This window comes from Hemitrygon akajei, chromosome 7 (genome assembly GCF_048418815.1).
Source record: "Hemitrygon akajei chromosome 7, sHemAka1.3, whole genome shotgun sequence".
Taxonomy (NCBI): Eukaryota; Metazoa; Chordata; class Chondrichthyes; order Myliobatiformes; family Dasyatidae; genus Hemitrygon; species Hemitrygon akajei.
In genome coordinates, this window is record NC_133130.1 from 54181008 (window position 1) to 54204390 (window position 23383).

The 23383-nt window shown below is 39.3% G+C and overlaps 1 protein-coding gene across 1 annotated transcript in view; it reads left to right on the plus strand.

Annotated features, from left to right (window-relative positions):
• ints7 (integrator complex subunit 7) overlaps positions 1 to 23383 on the plus strand; it is a 65730-nt gene that overhangs the window by 37064 nt on the left and 5283 nt on the right. The window contains exons 11-17 of the mRNA XM_073050888.1: positions 2054 to 2293; positions 3546 to 3683; positions 6195 to 6401; positions 10979 to 11173; positions 12939 to 13042; positions 13921 to 13989; positions 23026 to 23158. Of these exons, the coding sequence (XP_072906989.1) occupies positions 2054 to 2293; positions 3546 to 3683; positions 6195 to 6401; positions 10979 to 11173; positions 12939 to 13042; positions 13921 to 13989; positions 23026 to 23158 (1086 nt within the window). The remainder of the gene's footprint in view (positions 1 to 2053; positions 2294 to 3545; positions 3684 to 6194; positions 6402 to 10978; positions 11174 to 12938; positions 13043 to 13920; positions 13990 to 23025; positions 23159 to 23383) is intronic.

Here is a 23383-nt window from a genome sequence, read left to right on the forward strand (position 1 = left end):
TGTTGCACTTTAGGAGATAAAGTGTAAAGGGAAGTAAAAGGCAGGACCCATGAATCTTGAGTGCAAGTCCATGACAAGTAGCTGGGATGGTAAAGATGAATGTCACACTTGCCTTCGTCAGTCAGGGTGTTGATAATAAAAGTAAAGTCATGTTGCAGCTGAATTAAAGTTTTTCTGCCACCTTCAGAGTGTTGCAGTTCTAGCTGCGGCATTGAAGGAGAGGTGTTGAAGCTTTGGAGAGGATGCAGATGAGGTTCACAAGGATGTTGCCTGGGTTAGAGGGAATGCGCTACAAGAAGTTAGGCACACTTGATTGTTTTCTCTGGAGTGTTGAAGACAGAGTGGTGATCTGATGTTTATGAAATTTTGAGTGGTTGGATAGGATAAATATTCAGTCTTTTTCCCCAGGATGTAAATATCAAATACTAGAGGACTTAGCTTAAAGGTGAGATGGATAATGTTTAAAGGAAAGTTACACATCAGATTTCATTTATGTACCAAATGGTAGGTGCTTATAGTGCACTGCCAAGAGAAGTGGTAGCACAGATATGATAGCAACATCTAAAAGACAAGAACATGAACAGGCAAGGGGTAGACAGAGGAATATTAGCCATGTGCAGGCAGTTAAATTTGGCATCAAAGGGCCCATTCCTGTGCTGTACCATTATGTTCTGTGGGTAATAAATTTAGATATATGAACAAACTGGTAGTAAGCAGTTTCTATGTTGCTGAACCTTAAATACAATCTTGGAATCGCCTCTCATTACTCTGTTGTTGAAGACACATCTCTTGTAAATTTGTTTATCAGCCACCACTAATTGTAGCTGAATTAGGTGCCAGTCTGTTTTCTGCGTTAATTGTTCTACTGTAAATTGGCCATCAGAGGGCATAAACAATCCTGGGAAGGTGCTCCATCTGTTCTGTTTCTCTGCATCTGGCCGATCTTGCCATTTGTAAAGGCACCTGAAATTGAGAAGGGAATGTTTTAATGAATCATTGAAAACCAGAGTCTATATTCTCTACTCGTCAGTTAAGAAAAATAGGTCACTGCAGTGGTGTGATCAGGCAGGGCTCATCTCAGATTTCATCATACAGAAATTTCAGTTGCTCTGACTTTATGTAAATTTGTTCTTTTTTAGTGCAAATCCCATTTAGAAAATCAAATGCACAAACTTGTTAAAATTTCACAAGGTAACCATTTGGATGATATAGTGCACAGACAGAACAAAAGCTCTCCATGTAATTGACACCATCTCCATTTATTTTCCATTCCAATTCCTTTTGATACTACTTTTCTCTATTTGCTCCTTTCAATTGGTTCTCTTTACATGCTTCACCTTCCCCTTTCATTATCTCCAATTCTCTCTCATCTTCTTCCCCCCCCCCTCCCCCCCCAATGATTTGCTAGTCTCTAGCTGAAGCTGGCTTTCCATGCTTTATTCTCAGGAAATGAGGGAAGTAGTTGGAAAGCAGTATTCAAGAGCTTACGAGGCAAGTGGCTGAGAAGAATGGAATAGGGAGCTGAGTACTGCAGTGTGAGCAAATATGCTGGGCCCATGTGCCTCATCAACCCAACTCCACCTTAAACTGATCAGGATATTGGAGCAAAGAAACAGGGGACTTCCATGAGTGGAAGGACTAGAATGGAGTTGCTCTGACCAAGAAAAAGCAAATAGTGACACCAGCGGCTACAAGGGTTTTTAGTGACAGGGAGTCAACAGTAAAGTACATAGTTCCTGTCATTTTCATTTTTCCCTGAATGATAGAAACAAATTGCCATTCTGTGTTAGAAAGTTTGGAAGCTATGCTGTCCTTGACTGCAAAGATTGCTGAGAGGAGGGGGAACCATTCTCCGGTCCTTTCCAGTGCTGACATTTACAGAACTAATTTTTTGCTGATTATTTTAAAACATTTTATATTTTATCTTGCAAATAGTTTGGACATTTGTGCTATTGATGTTTTCGTTGGGACTCAAATGGGAACTAATATGCTTTTCTAAAGTGTATTTATGACTGAAATTGTTCAGTGCCTTGGCCTTTTTGCTTTTGCGCAGACTGCATTTACCTGCATGGTGAAGTTGATGTGTCGTTGTCCTCATCTGAGCCAGCCAGTTGTTGAATCTCTGCTGACCCAACTACATACTGCCCAGGACCTCTCTCGGATTCCAATGTGCCACTGCCTTGCAGCTATAGCAGTGCAATTGCCCGTCTTGGGAGAGGGCATGCTGGCAGAGCTCCTGGAATTGTACAAGATGATTGGATCGTCATCTACAGATAAACAGCAGGAACTAATGGTAAAAACCTTCAGATTTATACACTGGGGGCATTTCATTTGTAAAGGACAGGTACTACAGGGTTTGGTGTTAGTCATTTCATAAAGGAAATAATACTCCTGTAATGAAGTTGGTGACAAGTAGAATCATGAGAATCGGAACACTTTTTGCTGCATAGAAATTCACCATTTTACCAAATGCATCTGAGTGTGTATCAGAAAGAGCACCAAATGGCACCAGACATCTCTATCATATCAGAAATATCCAGAGAACATTTACTTTCGATTCATTTATGTAGTATTTTAAGCAGAGCTTTTAATTTGTATTTGTTTCTTTTAACAACTCTATCCTGATTGATGTTAATCAATGACTTTAAGTGAGCATTTTTTTGCTGTGTTGGAGGTGCAAAAATCTATTCACCAACTGAATTATTATTTGGTGAATCATTCCTTTTTTTATTTCTTATAAACTAGTGTAAAATTTTGTTTAAAAAAATTTCGACTCAGTGGCTTAACAGAAAACTGGTCTTTGTTCCTTCTTAAGAGTGAATATTGTGATTAGATAAGTTTGATTTCATCATTATCAAAGAATATGCACGTTTTCCTTTTCAAGAATTTTCACTTCAAAAGTAGTGGAAATGTTTTTTTTGCCTGTAACCGCTTTGTAAAGTTATCACTGCAAAGTCCAGACTAATTTAACCTGTTCTCAGAAGACATTTATACTTATGGCTTGTATCAGTTTATGCTTGATGTGCGCTGCTGTAGAACCTAAGAGGTTTAATGTTAAATGGTATTAGGCAAGTGCAAATTGTTTCTATTGGCTTGCATTTTTTTAAAAAAAGGTCTGTTTCTAGTCTTGAATTGCTTTTCAGTTACAGCATAACAAAAGGTTTCTGGTGTTCATCGTGTGAACAAGTTGGTTATCCTATTATTCTATCTGGCATGCAGAGCATTGAAATTACAACCAAATAATTGGTTACAATCAACTTATGGTTACCCTCTGAATCTAACTTGAACAGTCCCTGAGTTATGTAAAAGTTCAGGTCCTCCACATTCCAAAAGCAACGACATCCTTCCATCACATTGGACCAGATCTCACAGTTTCATCTCCACACAGCCACAATTTCTCCATCATAGCAGTATTCTCAAAAATCTACTATTTTTGCATCATTCTTGAAATGCAATGACTATAAGTGTTTGCAATATTCAAATTATGGTTGAATTAGTATTGTATCCACGTTTTAAATCCACAAACTCTTTCCTCTGCCTTTCAGGTAGCATTGGCTACAGTTATTTTTGTAGCCAATCAGAAAACTATGTCTACAGATGTTAAAAATGTGATAAAACAGCAACTGGAAAATGGAGCCAATGGCTGGACAGTTTATAAGATTGCTCGTCAAGCATCCCGGATGGTGAGCATCTTTTAAAAAATAATCTTCAATACTTATTTCAAGAAGTTAATTATACCCAAAGAATAAATGTTATAACCAATATTTAAATTTTCAAAGTTTGAACTTTGAGAAGTACTCAAAGAGCACCTCTCTTCCCCCAAAAATAATTTGGAAACTGGAGAAGATCCCCTCTGCAAGAGGTACAGGAGAAATGTTTAGCCCATTGAGTCTTCTCCGCCTCATTCTGATTTAGTTGTGTTTAAACTGGTACAGATGGAATTAACACACTGTATCTTATGCATTGTCCTAACTTCTCAATCTCCATCACTATTCTCTTTCCATTTCACACCTAAAAGCACTTGTTTAATTTTGTCTGTGGAGGTTAGATGGTGTGGTTAAAAATTCATCATGAAGGTGATTAATTTCTGTAAAATTGACTTTTTCACACTAAGGTGTAGGCTTAATGTCAATCATCTTCCAAGTCCCCTTGCATCCTAATATTCCCATCTCTATGGTACTCCTATCTTGGCTCTGGAAACTTCATGCTTGGTGTCTGTCACACAATTTGTCTTCCTGCACATTTATGTATCATTCCTCCTTTTACGTCCATCAATTACTTCACTTCCGTTCACTGGAAAGCTGCCATCTCGCCAGATTTTGATTTCCAAGCCTTTGGCAAGCTCTTTTGTTTTTTGCTAATCTGTGTGACCATGGTTCATCTCATTTTCCCCTAATCCTTTTTGAAAGATGTTGGTTTGTTGCAAAGGTTAATGTTGTCTGTTTCTAGTCTTGAATTGCTTTTCAGTTACAGCATAACAAAAGGTTTCTGGTGTCCATCGTGTGAACAAGTTGGTTATCCTATTATTCTATCTGGCATGCAGAGCATTGAAATTACAACCAAATAATTGGTTACAAGCCACTTATGGTTACCCTCTGAATCTAACTAGAACAGTCCCTGAGTTATGTAAAAGTTCAGTTCCTGAGAACTCCCCATGGGCTGATCTTTCCTCAAGTCAGAAATATCCATTTGCCATGGTAACTCAATTTGTATTGTTCTAATATATTTGGTATACTTCCACTTCATTAAATTTTTGTGCTAATGCCACTAATGAAACTGATGGAATATATTCTGTATCCAGTCATTAATGAGTATTAAGAAACATTATCATTACCACCATAAAATGCTTTAAAAACATGGCAAGTCAGGTCATTCGTAATCTTGAGAGCTTCTTTATTAAGTTCATGAAGGTTTGTAACAATAGCTGTTGAAATTTTTAATGACGTTTGATAGTGGGCATTATATTTGCTCAGGTTATACTTTTCCTCATTAATATAAGCTAGCCATCTGTTGTATTTCTATAAAATTGAGCAGCATAATATGTAGAGTAGAAATAAGTGTTATCCACATCACCCATGCTGCTGGTGTTTCAGTTCATGATTTTACTGACACAGCTGCAGCAAAATAGGCCTGCTGCACTGTAAGTGTGATGTTCTTTAGATATACTATAAATAATTGGTTCATCCAGGAAGAATAGGGGAACTTTTGTATTAAGTTTAGCCACAAAACAAACTAATTGCTCATTTATTTTTGCAGAGCACTATGACTGCACAGCTCTTACAAAAAATATTTTGAAATGTAAAGTGTGGCATTTTATCACTGGCCATCATAAAAAGATATTTATAGGGATAATGCTCATCACTAGTTAAATCTTAATCCCATGTTGGCTTTGTTCTTGTTATTTATTCATGGTCAGATCTTGGACGAGGAAAGCAAACTGATGCCATCACTAATGTATGCCATGAAAAATTTTGGTTATGAATTAAAACTCAATGGCTCATAACTTGTTATAATATGAAATCAATGTGATGCAACCCTGTTTCAGTTCTGGAAGCCTGAAAGCTTAAACTGCAATTAGTTTCTCAGTCCTGTATCTCCATTGTGGCTGCTGTAAATGTTTATGCAAGCGTATGGCACCCTCTAGTGGTAGATTCCAGATAGTGCAGCGTTGTTGCAGAATGTGCTCAGCAATTCAACCATATGCCAGTTTTTTTTTCTCTTCATTGCTTGATTGTTTCATTTTATTTTTGGTGCAGTTCTGAGAATTTTGTTAATTGTTGTTAGTCAGAGTCACACAACACAGAAACAGATTTGACCCATCACATCCTTACTGGCCATCAAGTTCCATCCAATCCCATTTTCCTGCACTTGGCAAATGCCTTGGTAATTTAAGTGCTCTTCCAAACACTGGTTCAGATTTGAATGATCAAAACCACTAAAATCACCTGTAATTGACTACAGCTGATGACGACAGCTTTTTCAAATTAGGTCACAGATCTGAACTTCCAAGTCCACTACATACCAAGATTCCCAATCTTATCATTATTGAGGGGAAGTGTGAGAAAAAATATTACCACAAATCTCAGTTCTGAAATTAATGGTAATACTGTACTAAAGCAGCAAATAAAATTTGAACAGGAATCAGTTCTAGCAGTTTATAGATATGCCTGTTTACTGACTCTTGTTATTCACAGGGAAACCACAATATGGCTGGAGAGCTCTACCGTGGCTTGTTAACTCAAGTGGCCTCTGAACATTTTTACTTCTGGCTAAACAGCTTGAAGGAATTCTCAAAAGCAGAGCAATGTTTGGCAGGCCTACAAGATAGCAAGTCTAGTGTTGCACTGGCTTGTATTGCTGAGGCTTTGAAACACTACCAGAGGGGCATAGCTTCTTTGACAGTAAGTTTAAAACTTTACATTTTTCTCAGTTCAAATACATGGGATTTGTGGTTGCTGAATTAATGGTTCACACAAGTTTTTAAATTACTCAGAATGGTCTGATCTGTTGGTCTGTCCATATTGAAGGTACTTCAGAAATCTAATTCACACCCAACGTGTGGCAACACACCTTTCTGTAGTCCTTTAATGTCAGAAAAAATCATCTACATAAAATACTGTTGAGTGTGAGGAAAGCCATTTTAAACTTGATTAATCTAAATAGCAGTTTGAGTAGGGTTGCTTTTCTGTTTGGAATTGTTACTTTAGGGAAGCTTTTAAAGAGCAACAGGAGATAACAAAAAAGGCAATACGCCAAGAAAAAATGAGGTACGAAGGTAAACTAGCCAAGAATATAAACGAGGATAGTAAAAGCTTCTTTAGGTATGTGAATAGCAAAAAAAATAGTTAAGACCAATATTGGACCATTGAAGACAGAAAATCTCCCAGATGTGATAGTGGTCAAAGGAACTAGGATAAAGGATGAACTGAAGGAAATTTATATTAGGCAAGAAACAGTGTTGGATAGACTGTTGAGTCTGAAGGCTGATAAGTCCCCGGGACCTGATGGTCTGCATCCCAGGGTACTTAAAGAGGTGGCTCTAGAAATCGTGGACGCATTGGTAATATTTTCCAATGTTCTATAGATTCAGGAACAGTTCCTGCTGATTGGAGGGTGGCTAATGTTGTCCCATTTTTCAAGAAAAAGGAGGGAGAGAGAAAACAGGGAATTATAGACCGGTTAGCCTGATGTCAGTGGTGGGAAAGATGCTGGAGTCAATTATAAAAGATGAAATTACGACACATTTGGATAGCAGTAGAAGGATCAGTCCGAGTCAGCATGGATTTATGAAGGGAAAATCATGCTTGACTAATCTTCTGGAGTTTTGAGGATGTAACTATGAAAATGGACAAGGGAGAGCCAGTGGATGTAGTGTACCTGGACTTCCAGAAAGCTTTTGATAAAGTCCCACATAGGAGATTAGTGGGCAAAATTAGGGCACATGGTATTGGGGGCAGAGTACTGACATGGATTGAAAATTGGCTGGCTGACAGAAAACAAAGAGTAGCGATTAACGGGTCCCTTTCGGAATGGCAGGCTGTGACCAGTGGGGTACTGCAAGGTTTGGTGCTGGGACCGCAGCTGTTTACAATATACGTTAGTGATTTTGATGACGGGATTAAAAGTAACATTAGCAAATTTGCTGATGACAAAGCTGGGTGGCAGTGTGAAATGTCAGGAAGATGTTATGAGAATGCAGGGTGACTTGGACAGGTTGGGTGCGTGAGCAAATGTATGGCAGATGCAGTTTAATGTGGATAAATGTGAGGTTATCCACTTTGGTGGCAAGAACAGGAAGGCAGATTACTATCTAAATGGAGTCAAGTTAGGAAAAGGGGAAGTACAACGAGATCTAGGTGTTCTTGTACGTCAGTCAATGAAAGCAAGCATGCAGGTACAGCAGGCAGTGAAGAAAGCTAATGGCATGCTGGCTTTTATAACAAGAGGAATTGAGTATAGGAGTAAAGAGGTCCTCCTGCAGCTGTACAGGGCCCTGGTGAGACCACACCTGGAGTATTGTGTGCAGTTTTGGTCTCCAAATTTGAGGAAGGACATTCTTGCTATTGAGGGAGTGCAGTGTAGGTTCACAAGGTTAATTCCTGGAATGGCGGGACTGTCATATGTTGAAAGGTTGGAGCGACTGGGCTTGTATACACTGGAATTTAGAAGGATGAGAGGGGATCTGATAGAGACATAAGATTATTAAGGGATTGGACACGCTGGAGGCAGGAAGCATGTTCCCGCTGATGGGTGAGTCCAGAACTAGAGGCCACAGTTTAAGAATAAAGGGTAGGCCATTTAGAACTGAGATGCGGAAAAACTTTTTCACCCAGAGAGTGGTGGATATGTGGAATGCTCTGCCCCAGAAGGCAGTGGAGGCCAAGTCTCTGGATGCATTCAAGAGAGCGTTAGATAGAGCTCTTATAGATAGCGGGGTCAAGGGATATGGGGAGAGGGCAGGAACGGGGTACTGATTGTGTATGATCAGCCATGATCACAGTGAATGGCAGTGCTGGCTAGAAGGGCCAAATGGCCTACTCCTGCACCTATTGTCTATTGTATTAGCTAGGATAATGATAATTAAGGCAGTAATTCTTAAGGTACCTTTGTGGAGTTCTAGAATACTGAGCAAGCCTTTTGGGGCAATGTAGATAATAACCATCTTTTAAACTCCTGATAGGCAAACTAACTTATGACACAAGCTTGCCAGTTTTGGAAATTTTTTTGTCAGCATCATTCTGAGTTCATGGTGCAGGTCATTCCTGTAGGCAAGACCCATCATCTTTTCTGCACTGAACTTAAATTTCCTGATACAATAACTTCCCCATATTGTCATTTTTCCATTATGTTTTCATACAAATGCTCATTGCCTGTGTGGATTAAATATTTGGCAGCAAAAGGCAGGCAAATGCATAAAATGTTCACCCATATTCAATTTGTACAACTTAAGATAATACAAAATAGGTCATTTTAGAGCTTATAATTTTGTAGGACTACAAGATAATTTGCGAAAAATAAAAAAAGTTAAGAAACTATTGGGAGTGCTGTACAGGTTTCTTAATGTATCAATCACGTGGTAACAATACAAAAGAAAATTAGTTGGAGTTTATCAGACAGGTATGACAATAATCACTAATGTAGTCTACAAATGGACTGGATACACAATCGAAGCAAGTCTGGATGAGGAGTTCTGCATTCTGGATACTTTAAGACAGCATAATCTGAGCCAACAGGAGACCATGCCATTTTAGATTTGATATTGCAAAATTGAATTAAATTAATGACCTCAGTGAAGGTGTCATACTGGAGCTAGCAGTAGTGATAATATGATTAAATTTTATATTCACTTGAGAAATATAGATCCAAGGCTGGTAATTTAAAACTGAAGGACAATTATGAACATGAAAGCAGAGCAAGGCAAAGTGAATTTACAGATTAGGTTAAGGGATCTGTCAGTCGAGATGTGGTAGCATATAGTTTTTGTGATCTTTCAGAGTGAAGACATTCCAAACAAGAGAAAAATTCCATGAGGTGAACCCATTATGCATGGGTAACAAAATGTTGAAGGTGGTACAACATGTAAAGAAACATGAATAATACCAGATACATGGCAGCTCAGAAGATTGAACACACAAACGAGGAAATCTGCAGATGCTGGAAGTTCAAGCAACAGTAAAAGTACAGTCAATGTTTTGGTACACATCAGTCCTGATAAAGGATCTCAGCCTGAAACGTCGATTGTACTTCTTCCTATAGATACTGCCTGGTCTGCTGTGTTCCACCAGCATTTTGTGTGTGTCGCCAGAAGATTGAACAGTATGCTTTAATTCAGCAAAAATTCAGTACAAGGTAGTTTTGCCGTATCGGTGCAAAGTTCTGCATATCAATGTGTTTTTGCAGAAAATAAAAGTCCATGGTTCAGGGGCACACAGCCATTTTTTCTTTTCATGCCAATGAAGTGGTTGGCAAAAAAAACCTTTTAGTAGATGACCTGTGCACCACAGAAATTGGTTCTGGAATGTCAATTTTACAATTTATACAATGCCTTGAGTGAAGACACTGAAGTATATAGTTGTGAAATTTGTGATACAAATAAGAAAAGGTGGTGCAAAGTTCTTACAAGGAGGCAATAGGCCAACTGAGAGGACAAAGCTCTGGCAAACATTATAACGTGGGAAATATGGTAATGTTTTTACTTTCAGCTCATCTATGTGATGAGACTGTTAATCTGAGAGGTGTTAGGTATAATTTCCCAAAAGCTGGCATACAGATATGTCAAGTAATTAGAAAAACTAACGGCATTGTTTATTGCTGACGTATCAAACACAATAGGGAATTAGTTAGCACATTGAAATCACATCAGGAATATTGTGCACAATATTGGTCTTCTAATTTAGGGATGGATATAAATGTGTTGAAAGCTGTTTGGGGGATGTTTATTGGAATAGTACCTGAGGGAACACTGAATGGCTGGACTTCTATCCACTGGAGTTTAAATAAGACGTAACTGCATTATCACGTACTCGATCCTGAGGAGTTGCAACAGGTTGAATTTGAGAGGATATATCCTGTCGTGGGCAATTAAAACAAGGGGTCACCCATTTACAACAGTTGAGACAAAATGAGGATTACATTTTTTATTTAGCACTCTTCCTTAAAGGGTAGTAGCGTTAGTGCTAAATGGTTTAGGGCATTGTGGTTTATTTCTTAAGGGGGTGAAACAGAATGCACAGTTTAGTTGCAGTCAATCAGCCATGATCCAAGTGGAAGAGTAAGCTCAGTCAACCGACTCTTGCTCAGAATTCATGTTCTGTATCCTCCCTTGCACAGACACAAATTTCCTTAGACTCCACAAAAACCCTTGGTGTTTGATTTTTCTACAGATAATCATTCTATGTTGTGCAAAAATTAAGGTGAAGTGGATTTTCAAATTTTAAAATTATTTGACAGCACGGAAGTAAACTTGAATGTTTTTCAGGCTGCAAGCACGCCCACCAATCCCTTGACTTTCCAGTGTGAGTTTGTTAAGTTACGGATTGACATGCTGCAGGCATTCTCACAGCTGATCTGTACCTGCAACAGCCTGAAGACGAGCCCGCCGCCTGCAATTGCCACAGCAATTGCTATAGCATCAGGAAATGACTTGCAGAGATGTGGCCGTATTACCAACCAGGTACATGCAAATTCAGGGACCGTCCCGAGTGCTGGGTTTTTTGCATAGTCATATGATTGAAGTTTCATCCGAAATCCAACACAGCAGTTGGAAATAGCTCTGAATAACTTGCAAAAGAGTTGACTTGTTTATGCTCAGTAGTATCTGTGTACATTGATTTTTTTTTAGTATCACTGAGATTCTTTAAAGCATTTCTTATTAATGTGATTTAGCATGTTTTTGTGCTTGATATTAAAACACATGGTTATTTCAACATCCTCTGAGCTGTCTGAAAAGATTGGTGGTAGAAATATTCAGTAATCAAGCTGTATCTGTGGAAAGAAAAACACTTAGTGTTTCAACTTGGAACATCTTCATCAAAATTGACTTAAAACTTAAAATGTGTAATATGTTAAGGACCAAGGCAAATTTGATATGAATATAAAGATTTGGTAGTTGATCATAAGGTCTTTAACTAGTTAAAATTAGAGTTGACACTCCAGTGCATGAAAGCATTGTGTGTCTTTTAGATCTGTGGATTTTAACGTTATAAAGACATCCTTATAACAATCTCAACCATTCCAAATTCTTTCATTTACTAGCCAATTACAATTTTAGAAACATAGAAAACATATAGCACAGTACAGGCTCTTCGGCCCACAAAGCTGTGCCAAACATGTCCCTACCTTAGAACTACCTAGGCTTTACCCATAGCCCTCTATCTTTTGAAGCTCCATGTAGCCATCCAGGAGCCTCTTAAAAGACCCTATCATTTCCACCTCCAGCACCGCTGCCAGCAGCCTATTTCACGCACTCACCACTCTACATAAAAAAAAACTTACTCCCGACATCTCCTCTGTACCTACTTCCAAGCACCTTAAAAATATGTCCTCTCGTGCTAGCCAATTCAGCCCTGGGGAAAAGCCTGTGACTGTCCACATGATCAATGCCTCTCATCATCTTATACACCTCTGTGTCAGGTCACCTCTCATCCTCCGTCACTCCAAGGAGAAAAGGCCAAGTTCACTCAACCTATTCTCTTGAGGTATGCTCCCCAATCCAGACAACATCCTTGTAAATCTCCTGTGCACTCTTTCTATGGTTTCCACATTGTTCCTATAGTGGGGTCTGTCCAGGGTCCTATATAGCTGCAACTTTACCTCTCAGCTCCTAAACTCAATCCCACGATTGATGAAGGCCAATGCACCGTATGCCTTCTTAAGCAGAGTCAACCTGCGTAGCAGCTTTGAGTGTCCTATGGACTCCAAATCCAAGATCCCTCTGATCTTCCACACTGCCAAGAGTCTTACCATTAATGCTATATTCTGCCATCATGTTTGACCTACCAAAATAACCACCTCACATTTATCTGGGTTGAACTCCATCTGCCACTTCTCAGCCCAGTTTTGCATCCTATCAGTAACCTGCTGTAACCTCTGACAGTCCTCCACACTATCCACAACACCTCCAACCTTTGTGTCATCAGCAAATTTACTAACCCTACCCTCCACTTCCTCATCCAGGTCATTTATAAAAAAAATCAGAGTAGTGGTCCCAGAACAGATCACTGAGGCACACCACTGGTCACTGGCCTCCATACAGAATATGACTCATCTACAACCACTCTTTGCCTTCTGTGGGCAAGCCAGTTCTGGACCCACAAAGCAATGTCCCCTTGGATCTTTTATAAAATTAGAAATTGAAATTATATTTTGTCAGCCTTACTTTTCACTTTCAATGTTAATTATGGTCCATTCTAATCCAAATTACATTTTTTGTCATTTAGATGAAGATATCAATGGAAGAATTCAGACGTCTAGCAACTCGTTATCATGACCTTTATCAATCTTCCTTTGATGCTGACTCTGCCACCTTGAGAAATGTTCAACTGTATCCTTTTCTGCCAAGCAGCATTTTGCTTGCATAAGCCAGGGTCTCGAGTCACCAAATGTTAAAATTGGAATCATTGCTGTGGTATTGTAGCAAATTATCTTTAGGATTTGCGTTATAGTAAATTGTATTAGCTGAAAAGATGCAGTTTCAGTTTATCTCTTTTTTTGTTCAAATGTTCTTGCTTGCTCCTGGGGTGGGTACACTAAATTGCTACATTTGCATTGCAAATAGAGATAGGAGGAGTTTCAACATTAGGGTTGTAAAAGTTGTTGTCAAATTGGCCATCTTTTGCACCTCCTGTCTGGTTTTCTCCAGCTGCAGTACCCTGCAAATAAGGGGCATGTTGAAATGTGGACAAGTTGTACAATAAAGTAAATTTCAGTGGCATAGCAACTTTGTTTTTTAAGACCATTTATGCTCACAAATGATGAGCATGGTTACCCTGAATCTCCAGGTTACAGTGACTTGAACACTTGTTATCCCTGGAACTTCTCAGTCTACAGCTGCCTAGAACAGCAATTTTATATTTGATTAGAAGCCCCAAGCAGCACATGGTTTTCTGTCAGCGATTCGTGACATTCAAAGAAATGATTGAAGTTGTCATATTAAGTTAATTAAGCACATTTTTCAGCATAACTGTTGTAAAACTGCTGGAGTTTGACATTCCACCCCTAGATGTGGAGCAGAGTCAAAATTACAACACAGGTTCAAGAATAGTGCACTGTGTGTGACCTGATGGTCACATAGGGAAATGACAACAGTTCCTTGGAAGTGCTGAGGAAATTTTAATCAATACTTTAAAAATAGAGGAATTTGGGGAGAAGGTGTAGTTTAAATTGTCTGATAACCCATGTGGCCTTTAACTTCCTCCACAGACAGCAACAAAGTTGTTTACTAATTTCTCACTCTATTGAAGCATTAATCCTCGATCCAGATTCCGCCAGGTAAAACAAAACCTTGTAATTTCTGCCTCACACTGATCTTTATATAATCAGCAATTTTAGGTAAAAGCAGTGACTCTTCGTGTAAATCACAAACCTTGACTGCAATGCAGCATCTCCAAGTTTGCGGATGACACGAAGCTGGGCGGCGGTGTTAGCTGTGAGGAGGATGCTAAGAAGATGCAGGGTGACTCAGATAGGTTAGGTGAGTGGGCAAATTCATGATAGATGCTATTTAATGTGGATAAATGTGAGATTATCCACTTTAGTTGCAAGAACAGGAAAACAGATTATCTGAATGGTGGTAGATTAGGAAAAGGGGAGGTGCAACAAGACCTGGGTGTCATTGTACACTAGTCATTGAAAGTGGGCATGCAGGTACAGGAGGCAGTGAAAAAGGCAAATGGTATGTTGGCATTCATAGGAAGAGGATTCAAGTACAGGAACAGGGAGGTTTTACTGCAGTTGTACAAGGCCTTGGTGAGACCACAGCTGGAGTATTGTGTGCAGTTTTGGTCCCCTAATCTGAGGAAAGACATTCTTGCCATAGAGGGAGTACAGAGAAGGTTCACCAGATTGATTCCTGGCATGGCAGGACTTTCATATGAAGAAAGACTGGATCGACTAGGCTTATACTTGCTGGAATTTAGAAGATTGATGGAGGATCTTATTGAAACGTATAAAATTCTAAAGGGATTGGACAGGCTAGATGCAGGAAGATTGTTTCCGATGTTGGGGAAGTCCAGAACGAGGGGTCACAGTTTAAGGATAAAGGGGAAGCCTTTTAGGACCGAGATGAGGAAAAACTTCTTCACACAAAGAGTGGTGAATCTGTGGAATTCTCTGCCACAGGAAACAGTTGAGGCCAGTTCATTGGCTGTATTTAAGAGGGAGTTAGATATGGCCCTTGTGGCTAAAGGGATCAGGGGGTATGGAGAGAAAGCAGGTACAGGGTTCTGAGTTGGATGATCAGCCATGATCACACTGAATGGCGGTGCAGGCTCGAAGGGCCGAATGGCCTACTCCTGCGCCTATTTTCTATGTTTCTATGCAATCTGTTCCAGTCACTGTACTGATCCCTGTGGCACTTTGTGATTATCAGAGAGAGAAAACAAAATATCAGTAGATATTGTTGTTGGAACTGCCTGGTGTCCTCTTTGTCCTAGTTATCTACAGCCATTTCTAGTCAGGAGCAAACCTTGTGACTTCAGGATTGAACCAAGCTTACTTCAATAGCACATCCTAGCTTGATTATCGCTTCCACTAAAGGCAAGAGGGCGGTGAATCTGTGGGATTCTTTACATGAGCATGTGACCCTAATTTGAATAGGAACTGCTGTTACAAGGATTCCAAAGTCTTATGAAGAGTCGTTACTGCAATGACCAACAGGAACTAAAAATGTTTTGCCATTGCTGCCCAAATATTGAGGGAAAGGAAACAAACTTACAAGAGCTATTGAACTTTGTGGTCACAATTACCATCCCTCCCAATGTAAATGTGTGAATTTTCTATACAAACAATGCTTCTTTAGTACAGAGTTGTCCCAGAACTTAATTAGCATTCTATAGGAAAGAATTGAACAACCCATGCCAAGTAGGGTTCTGTCTTGCACATTTACTTACAACAATTGTCTTCCTTGGATTAGTACATTTCAAAGTTTCTTAACTCATAGTATAATATTCATATCAGCAATAAGTATTTAAATTTCAGAGGCACAGATAAAGTGGATGGCAAGTCTTTTCCAACATTGGGAAGCCCAAAATAAGAAGCATAGGTTTCAAGTGTGAGATGAAATATTTAAGAGAGACTCAAGGGGCAACTTTTTCCCCACTGAGAGGGTGTGACTATATGGAATGAACTGCCAAACGTAGTAGTTGATACAGGCACACTATTACTTAGGAAGCTCTCGCATAGATACATGGACAGAATTAGGAAGTTAGGATGAGCTCAGTGGGCACAGTATTTGGGATGAATGTCCTGCATCTCTTTTTCCCTGTATGACTATTTGAACTTATTTGTAATCAAAATTATCTTTGGTGTGTTACTGTTTGAACTTTTGTATAGTTGGTTAGTTGGTGTCCCATGGATGACTTGGAAGCTGCTCTACTGATGCTTTGAATTATTGGGTTACAGAAGTAAAATCCCCATTTCAATTAAAATTTACTTTATCATAAAGGAAGAAAATTAATCCTTGTACATTAAGATAGGCTGTCTTGAGTATCAGATTAACTTGGATTATCCCAGGAATAATTTATGGATAACTGAGAAAAATACATTTTGCATATTAGAGGATCAAGGGGAGTGCATGAAGTTCTGTGGGGAAATTCATTCCAGTGTTGTCATAGATACAGTTTAGGCATCTGCCTGTACCACCAACTGAACTCCTTGTCAGAATCACACAGCAGCAGATACGAGCCCATTGGCCTGCTGAATCTGGCTTTACCATTAATCTCCCATTTACACTAATCCCATTATATCCTCTTTAAATTCCCTTGAATTCTTCCAATTCTCCCGCTCACCTACATGCTATGGCAACTTGCAGCCAATTAGCCTACTGACTTGCACACCTTTGGAATATGGGAGAAACAAAATCCACGTGGTCATGAAAAATAGGCAAATTCATGATCAGGTACATTAACATTTAAAACACACTTGGGCGGGTATGTAGCTAAGAAAGGCTGAGGGAGGGATATGGGCGTCTTGATCAGTTTGGACAGGTTGGGCCAAAGGGACAATTTGTCTTCTATGATTATAACCAGAGGTCAAGATTAAACACAAGTCACTAGCACTGGAAGGCTAAATGACAAGCTTCTTTAGTAATGCAAATTTTGGTTTCCGAAGTTGACTGACAATTGAAGCAACATCAATTTATTTGCAATATCATGTTGGGAAGTAATGTTTATACAGGGCACTGGGAGGATAATAATGCACTTTGAGAATTCTGCAATCTGAACAGCCTCAACATCACCTATGGTACATCTGCATTAACTACAAATTTCATTTCTGGAAAAGAAATTGTATAGTGTAAAAAAAAATGTTAGGTACACTTGCACAGGCTGTTTGACCACTAGAGCCTCAAATAGAGAGATGCATTTATATATCTTCGCAATTTCAGTATCAAATTCTTGAATTGTGAAATACTGGAAAACACAATATTAAACAAATTCCAATTTTGCTAACTTTGTTCGAGCATGAAATAAGATTTTAAATCATTTCCTTTGCTGATTTTGGTGCATCAAATATCTAATTGAGTCAGAATTATACCATATGAAAAACAAGCCCTTCAGCCCAATACATCCATGCAGACCAAGATGACCATCTATGCTACACTTTTATACTTTTCCTATCAATGTACCTGTCCAAGTGTCTTAAATGTTGTTGTCTCACCTCATATTATCCTGTGCAAATCATTACAAAGGGGTATCAAATCAATATGATTTTGTGGTCATTACAGAAATGTGGTTGCAGGGTGGAGAGGATTGGGAATTAAATATCCAAGGATATCAAGTAATACAGAAGGATAAGTTGGAAAGTAAGGGAGGTGGGGTAGCGCTCTTAATTAAGGATGAGATCAGGGTGATAGTGAGAGACGATATAAGATGTAAGAAACAGAATGTTGAATCCATCTGGGTAGAGATTAGGAATATAAAGGGTGGGGGGGGGGGGGGGGAAGAATCACTGGTGGGAGTTGTCTACCGGCCACCAAATAATAACATCACAGTGGCATAGGCAATAAATAGAAATATCTGAGTCATGTAAGAATGGAACAGCAGTAATTGTGGGGGCTTTAACTTGCACATAGATTGGGTGAATCAAGTTGGTCGAGACAGTCTTGAGGATGACTTCATAGAATGCATCCATGATGGCTTTCATGGCTTTGAACAGCATGTTACTGAACCTACAAGGGAACATGCTATCTTAGATCTGGTCCTGTGCAATGAGACAGGTAAAATCAGTGATCTTGTAGTTGGCGATCCTCTTGGAAAGAGTGATCACAGAATGATTGAATTTCTCATACAAATAGAGGGGGCAATAGTGCAATCAGAAACCAGTGTATTTTGCCTAAACAGTGGAGACTACCATGGGATAGGGAGGATATAGCTAGTGTAGACTAGGAACACAAACTATATGGTGGAACAGTTCAGGAACAGTGGAAGACTTTCATAGTGATTTTTCACAGTGCTCAACAAAAGTATATTCCAGTTAAAAGCAAGGACAGTAAGGGTGGAAATAAAAGGAGGCATCAAACTTAAAGTTTGTGCGTACAAAGTCGCCAAGAGTAATGGGAAACTGGAAGATTGCTTTTTAAAGTTTTCCCAAAGAACAACAAAGAGATCAATAAAAGGGAAGATAGGTTATGAAAACAAACTAGCACAAAATATAAAAACAGATAGTAAAAGTTTTTATAATTACAAAAAGCAGAAAAGGGTGGCTAAAGTGAACGTCGGTCCTTTGGAGGCTGAGAAGGAGGAATTGATATTGGGTAACTTTAAGAATTTAGTTTAAGAATAAGGGGTAGGCCATTTAGAACAGAGATGAGGAAAAACCAGAGAGTGGTGGATATGTGGAATGCTCTGCCCCAGAAGGCAGTGGAGGCCAAGTCTCTAGATGCATTCAAGAGAGAGTTAGAGGTCCTATAGATAGCGGGGTCAAGGGATATGGGGAGAGGGCAGGAACGGGGTACTGATTGTGTATGATCAGCCATGATCACAGTGAATGGCGGTGCTGGCTAGAAGGGCCAAATGGCTTACTCCTGCACCTACTGTCTATTGACTTGTGTCAGTCTTCACGGTGGAGGACACATCCATCATGCTAAAGAGATGATATGGATGCGATGGAAGGTGAGGACCTTGATACAATAGCTATCACTAAAGAGACAGTGTTGAGCAAACTTGTGGGCCTGAAGATGGATAAGTCCCCTGGTCCTGATGGAATGCATCCCAAGGTACTGAGAGAAATGGTATAAGTTATAGTAGAAGCTTTGGTGATAATTTACCAAAATTCTCTGGACTCTGGGCAGGTCATGGCGGATTGGAAGAAGGCAAATTTCACGACACTGTTCAAAAAAAGGATGTAGGCAAAAGGGAAGCAACTATTGACCAATTAGCTTCAAGCATTTTCCCAACTACAAATGTTAAACTATCATTAAAGAAGAAATGGCAAGGCATCTGTAAAGAAATGGATCCATCAGGCAGACACAGCATGGATTCTGCGAAGGCAGGTCCTGTTTGACAAACTTACTGGAGTTCTTTTGAGGATATAACGTGCGCAGTGGATAGAGGGGAACAGATGGACATTACTTACTTGGGTTTCCAGAAGGTGTTTAATAAGGTGCCACATTAAAGACTTATCCATAAGATAAGGATGCATAGAGTTGGGGGTGATGTATTAGCATGGATAGAGGATTGGTTAACTAATAGAAAGCAGCAAGTTGCGCTACATGGCTGTTACTCTGGTTGGCAATCAGTGGTGAGTGGTGTGCCACAGGGATCGGTGCTGGGCCTGCAACTTGTTCACGGTACACATTGACGATCTGGAAGAGGGGACCAAGTGTAGTTCCAGGTTTGCTTATGGTATGAAATTGAGTGGAAAAGCAAATTGTGAAGATACAGAGAGTATGCAGAGAGATATAGATAGGTTAAGTGAGTGGCCAAGGGTTTGGCAGGTGGTAAATGTGAGCTCATCCACTTTGGAAGGGAAAATGGAAGAATAGATTATTTTAAAAATGGTAGTAAATTGCAGTGTACTGCTGTGCAGGGGGAGAGCTTGTGCGTGGATCACAGAAGGTTGGTTTGCAGGTGCAGCAGGCTATCAAGGCAAATGGGATGTTAGCCTTCATTGCTAGAGGGATTAAATTTCAGAGCAGGGAGGTTATGCTGCAAATGTACAGGGTATTGATGAGGCCACATCTGAGTACTGTGTTCAGTTCTGGTCTCCTTACTTGAGGAAGGATATTCTGGCTTTGGAGGTGCTACAGGGGAGGTTCACCAGGTTGATTCGAGGTGAGGGGGTTATCGAGTTGCCTGGGACTGTACTCACTGGAATTCAGGAGAATGAAAGATCTTATAGAAACAAAACGATGAAAGGGACAGATAAAATAGAGGCAGGAAAGATGTTTCCACTGATAGGTGAGACGAGAACTAGGGGACATAGTCTCAGGATTCACGGGAATAGATTTAGGACAGATGAGGAGAAGCTGCTTTTCCCCAGAGAGTGGTGAATCTGTGGAATTCTCTGCTCAATGAAACAGTGGAGGCTATCTCAATACATATTTAAGACAAAGTTAGTTAGATTTTTGCATAGTAAGGGAATTAAGGGTTATGGGGAAAAAGGCAGGTAGGTGGAGATGAGTCCATGGCCAGATCAGCCACGATCTTACTGAATGGCAGAGCAAGCTCAATGAGCCAGATGGCCTACTCCTACTCCTGTTATGTTCTTTTACATCCTTCCCCTCTCACTTTAAACTTTTGCCAACTAGTTTAAGTTCCCTTTCCCTGATAAAAAGGGCCCATACATTCACCCTGTCTATGCTGTTCATGGTTTTCTTTTGATTTACACCTGCAAGATCACTCGTCCATCACCTGTGCTCCAATGAATAAAGACCTAGCCTGCCCATCTCCTCCCTGTTACTTAGACCCTCAAGTCCTGGCAACATTCACTTAAATTTTATTTATATTCTTTTCAGCTTACTGATGTCCTTTCTATAACAAGGTTATAGTGCATGCAGTGCTCCAGGTACAGCCTTGCCAATATCGTACAGCTGCTTCGCAACATCTCAGAGTCCTATACTCAGTACCCTAACTGATGAAGGCCAGGGTGCCATAATACTACCTTCAGTATCTCACCTGTCTGTGATGTCACTTTCAGGGGACTGAGGAACATCGGAGTATAACACTCCCCAGAACCTTGCCATTCACTGTAGAAGTCCTATCCTGTTTTGACTTCTCAAAATGCAACATATAGCACTTAATTGGATTGAGTGGCAGTTATCATTCCTCAGCCACTTACCTAGTTAATTAAGATTCCTTGTAATTTTTGATAACCAGCTTCACCAACACCACCTAATTTTAGTGCTGTCTCCAAGCTTACTAAATCATGCCTTGTACATTTTCATCCAGAATATTTATACAAATGACAGGCAACGTGATGGATACGTCTATTCCAAACATTGCACAGATTGTTATGTTGTTCACAAAGCCAGCTGTATGGAGGGAGTACTCTAAAGCAATATGGAGTTTGATTCCAGATATGAAGCAGTCTTACCATTACGTTGTCTTCCTTTGCTTTAGAAATGGAACAAAGCTAGCAGGAAACAATGATTATAGTAGATTCTTTAGATATTTAAAAATATTAATAAAGTAAGCATCGATCTTTCAGAAAGTGAACTGAATAAATATTGGGGGATTGAATTATAGTTATTTTGTTCAAGTATGTGCTATGAAGAATCAGGGACATCTCAGAAACAGTTGCAAATTGGGAATGGGAAAAGACAAAGATCACTGTCACCATGAAAGTAAAACTGAGGAAATAACTGGAGTGGGCTGATAAACCTCTGGTTCCTAATGGACCAACCTGATGGCTTAAAAATGGCTAGCAAGATGGTTGATGCAAAGGTTTCAGTTTTCCTAAAGTTTCCAAAGGTACAAAAAGACCAATCTAATTGGAAAATAGCAAATACAGATCCTTTATTCAAAAAAAGGAATAGAAAAATCTGGAAACTTGCAAGCCAGTTAGCTTAAACCTTACAGAGAAAATGATACTTTTCAAAATAAAGGTGTTACTTCAGGGAACTGTAAGTTCAAGATGGTTAAGTTAACGTAGTTCTATAAATTTATTGGAGTTCCTTAAAGTAGTAATGTGTGTTTGGGAACTGCTGGAGTTACTATGCTTATTTACAAAAGGCATTTGATAAGGTGGCACTTGCTGAAAATAAAGGCTCATGTGAGCAATAAACACTAATGTGACAGGAAATTAGGTCCAGATATTCTTCTGGCTAGCAAAATGTAATGACTGGTGTGCCACAGGGATCAGTTTTGAGTCTCTAGTTTACAGTGTACATAAATGACTTGGATAAAGGCACTGTAGTTGCTTAATTAGAAAGGAAAAAGTTACAAAGAGATTGCAAGGCTACATTGAAATGTAGGTAAAGTGAGTTTGCAGAGATCTGAGAAACAGCATAATGTGGACAAAATGTGCATTTGCCTCTTCTAGCAGGAATAATAAAAAGCACTATTCAAATAATGAGTAGTACATCGATGCAACAATTTTAAAAAGTCAATTAGGATGTTGTTGCTTATAAATAGGAGAACCACACTTTAAAAAAATAGCAAGGTTATGTTTCATTTGAATAAGGTGAATTGATATCACATTGAGTAGAATCAGAAACAGGTTCTTTTATCCTGCCTTGGCCATCACAACCGTGTAATCCCATTTCCTGAGTAGAGATCTTCAGGGTGATTCAAAGGAGGATGTTAATTTGCAGGTAGTTCAGAGAAAGTTAATTAGACTATTACTTGGAATAGGCGGATTTACCCTAGGAGGAAAGGTTAGATAGGCTAGATTTGTGCCTGCTCTAGTTTAGAAAAGCATGAGGAGATTTGGTTGATACGTACAAGATTGAGGGGAGATAGAGGGGATCCTTCATTTTCTGGGAGAATCTGTAACTAGAGATTGTTGTTTACAAAGATAATTTTTCCTACAAGACAGAAGAGACAGTTTTTACTTCCACTTATGAGTCTTTATATCTCTCTTCGTTAAAAGGCAGTAAAAGCAAAGCTAGATAGACACTCAAAGCCGGGGTTGAAAAATCACCAATGGGCAAACAGAAATGTAGCATTGGCTACAATCTTATCAGTCATAATCGTGTTTCAATGACAGAGTAGGCTTGAAGGGCTGATCTGCCTACAAATTTATTTGTTAGTATTCCAACAATTGTCAATTGCAAATTTAAAAAAATGGGTAATAGCATGTAGAAACTGATGTGGGTAAAATGTAAAGTGCTACCCCTTAATGATTTAATTTTAATTGAATTTCCTGCAGTTTCCAAGAGTATGGATGCAATGGGAATGTCCATGCTGAAAGCGAGTATGAAAGAAGCATGTTGTCTGTATTTGCCCAGGTGCTGGAGGACATAGAGTCTCTTAGCAGAAAGTATCCTCCTGTTTCCTACCTGGTAAGTAGGAGATCGAAGTGGTGAATGTGTTGTAGCAAGTGTTAATTGTTCCCCAATTGTGACAATTGTTTCTTCGCAAAATGAAGACAGTATATTGAAATTTCAACTTCTCTAATTGACTCCATCTGCTATTTCATTAATCAAACATTTCCATTTGCAAAAATCTGCCTATTACCTCAAATTTGAAACACGATTCTCACTGACATAAAACAATGCTGACTCTTC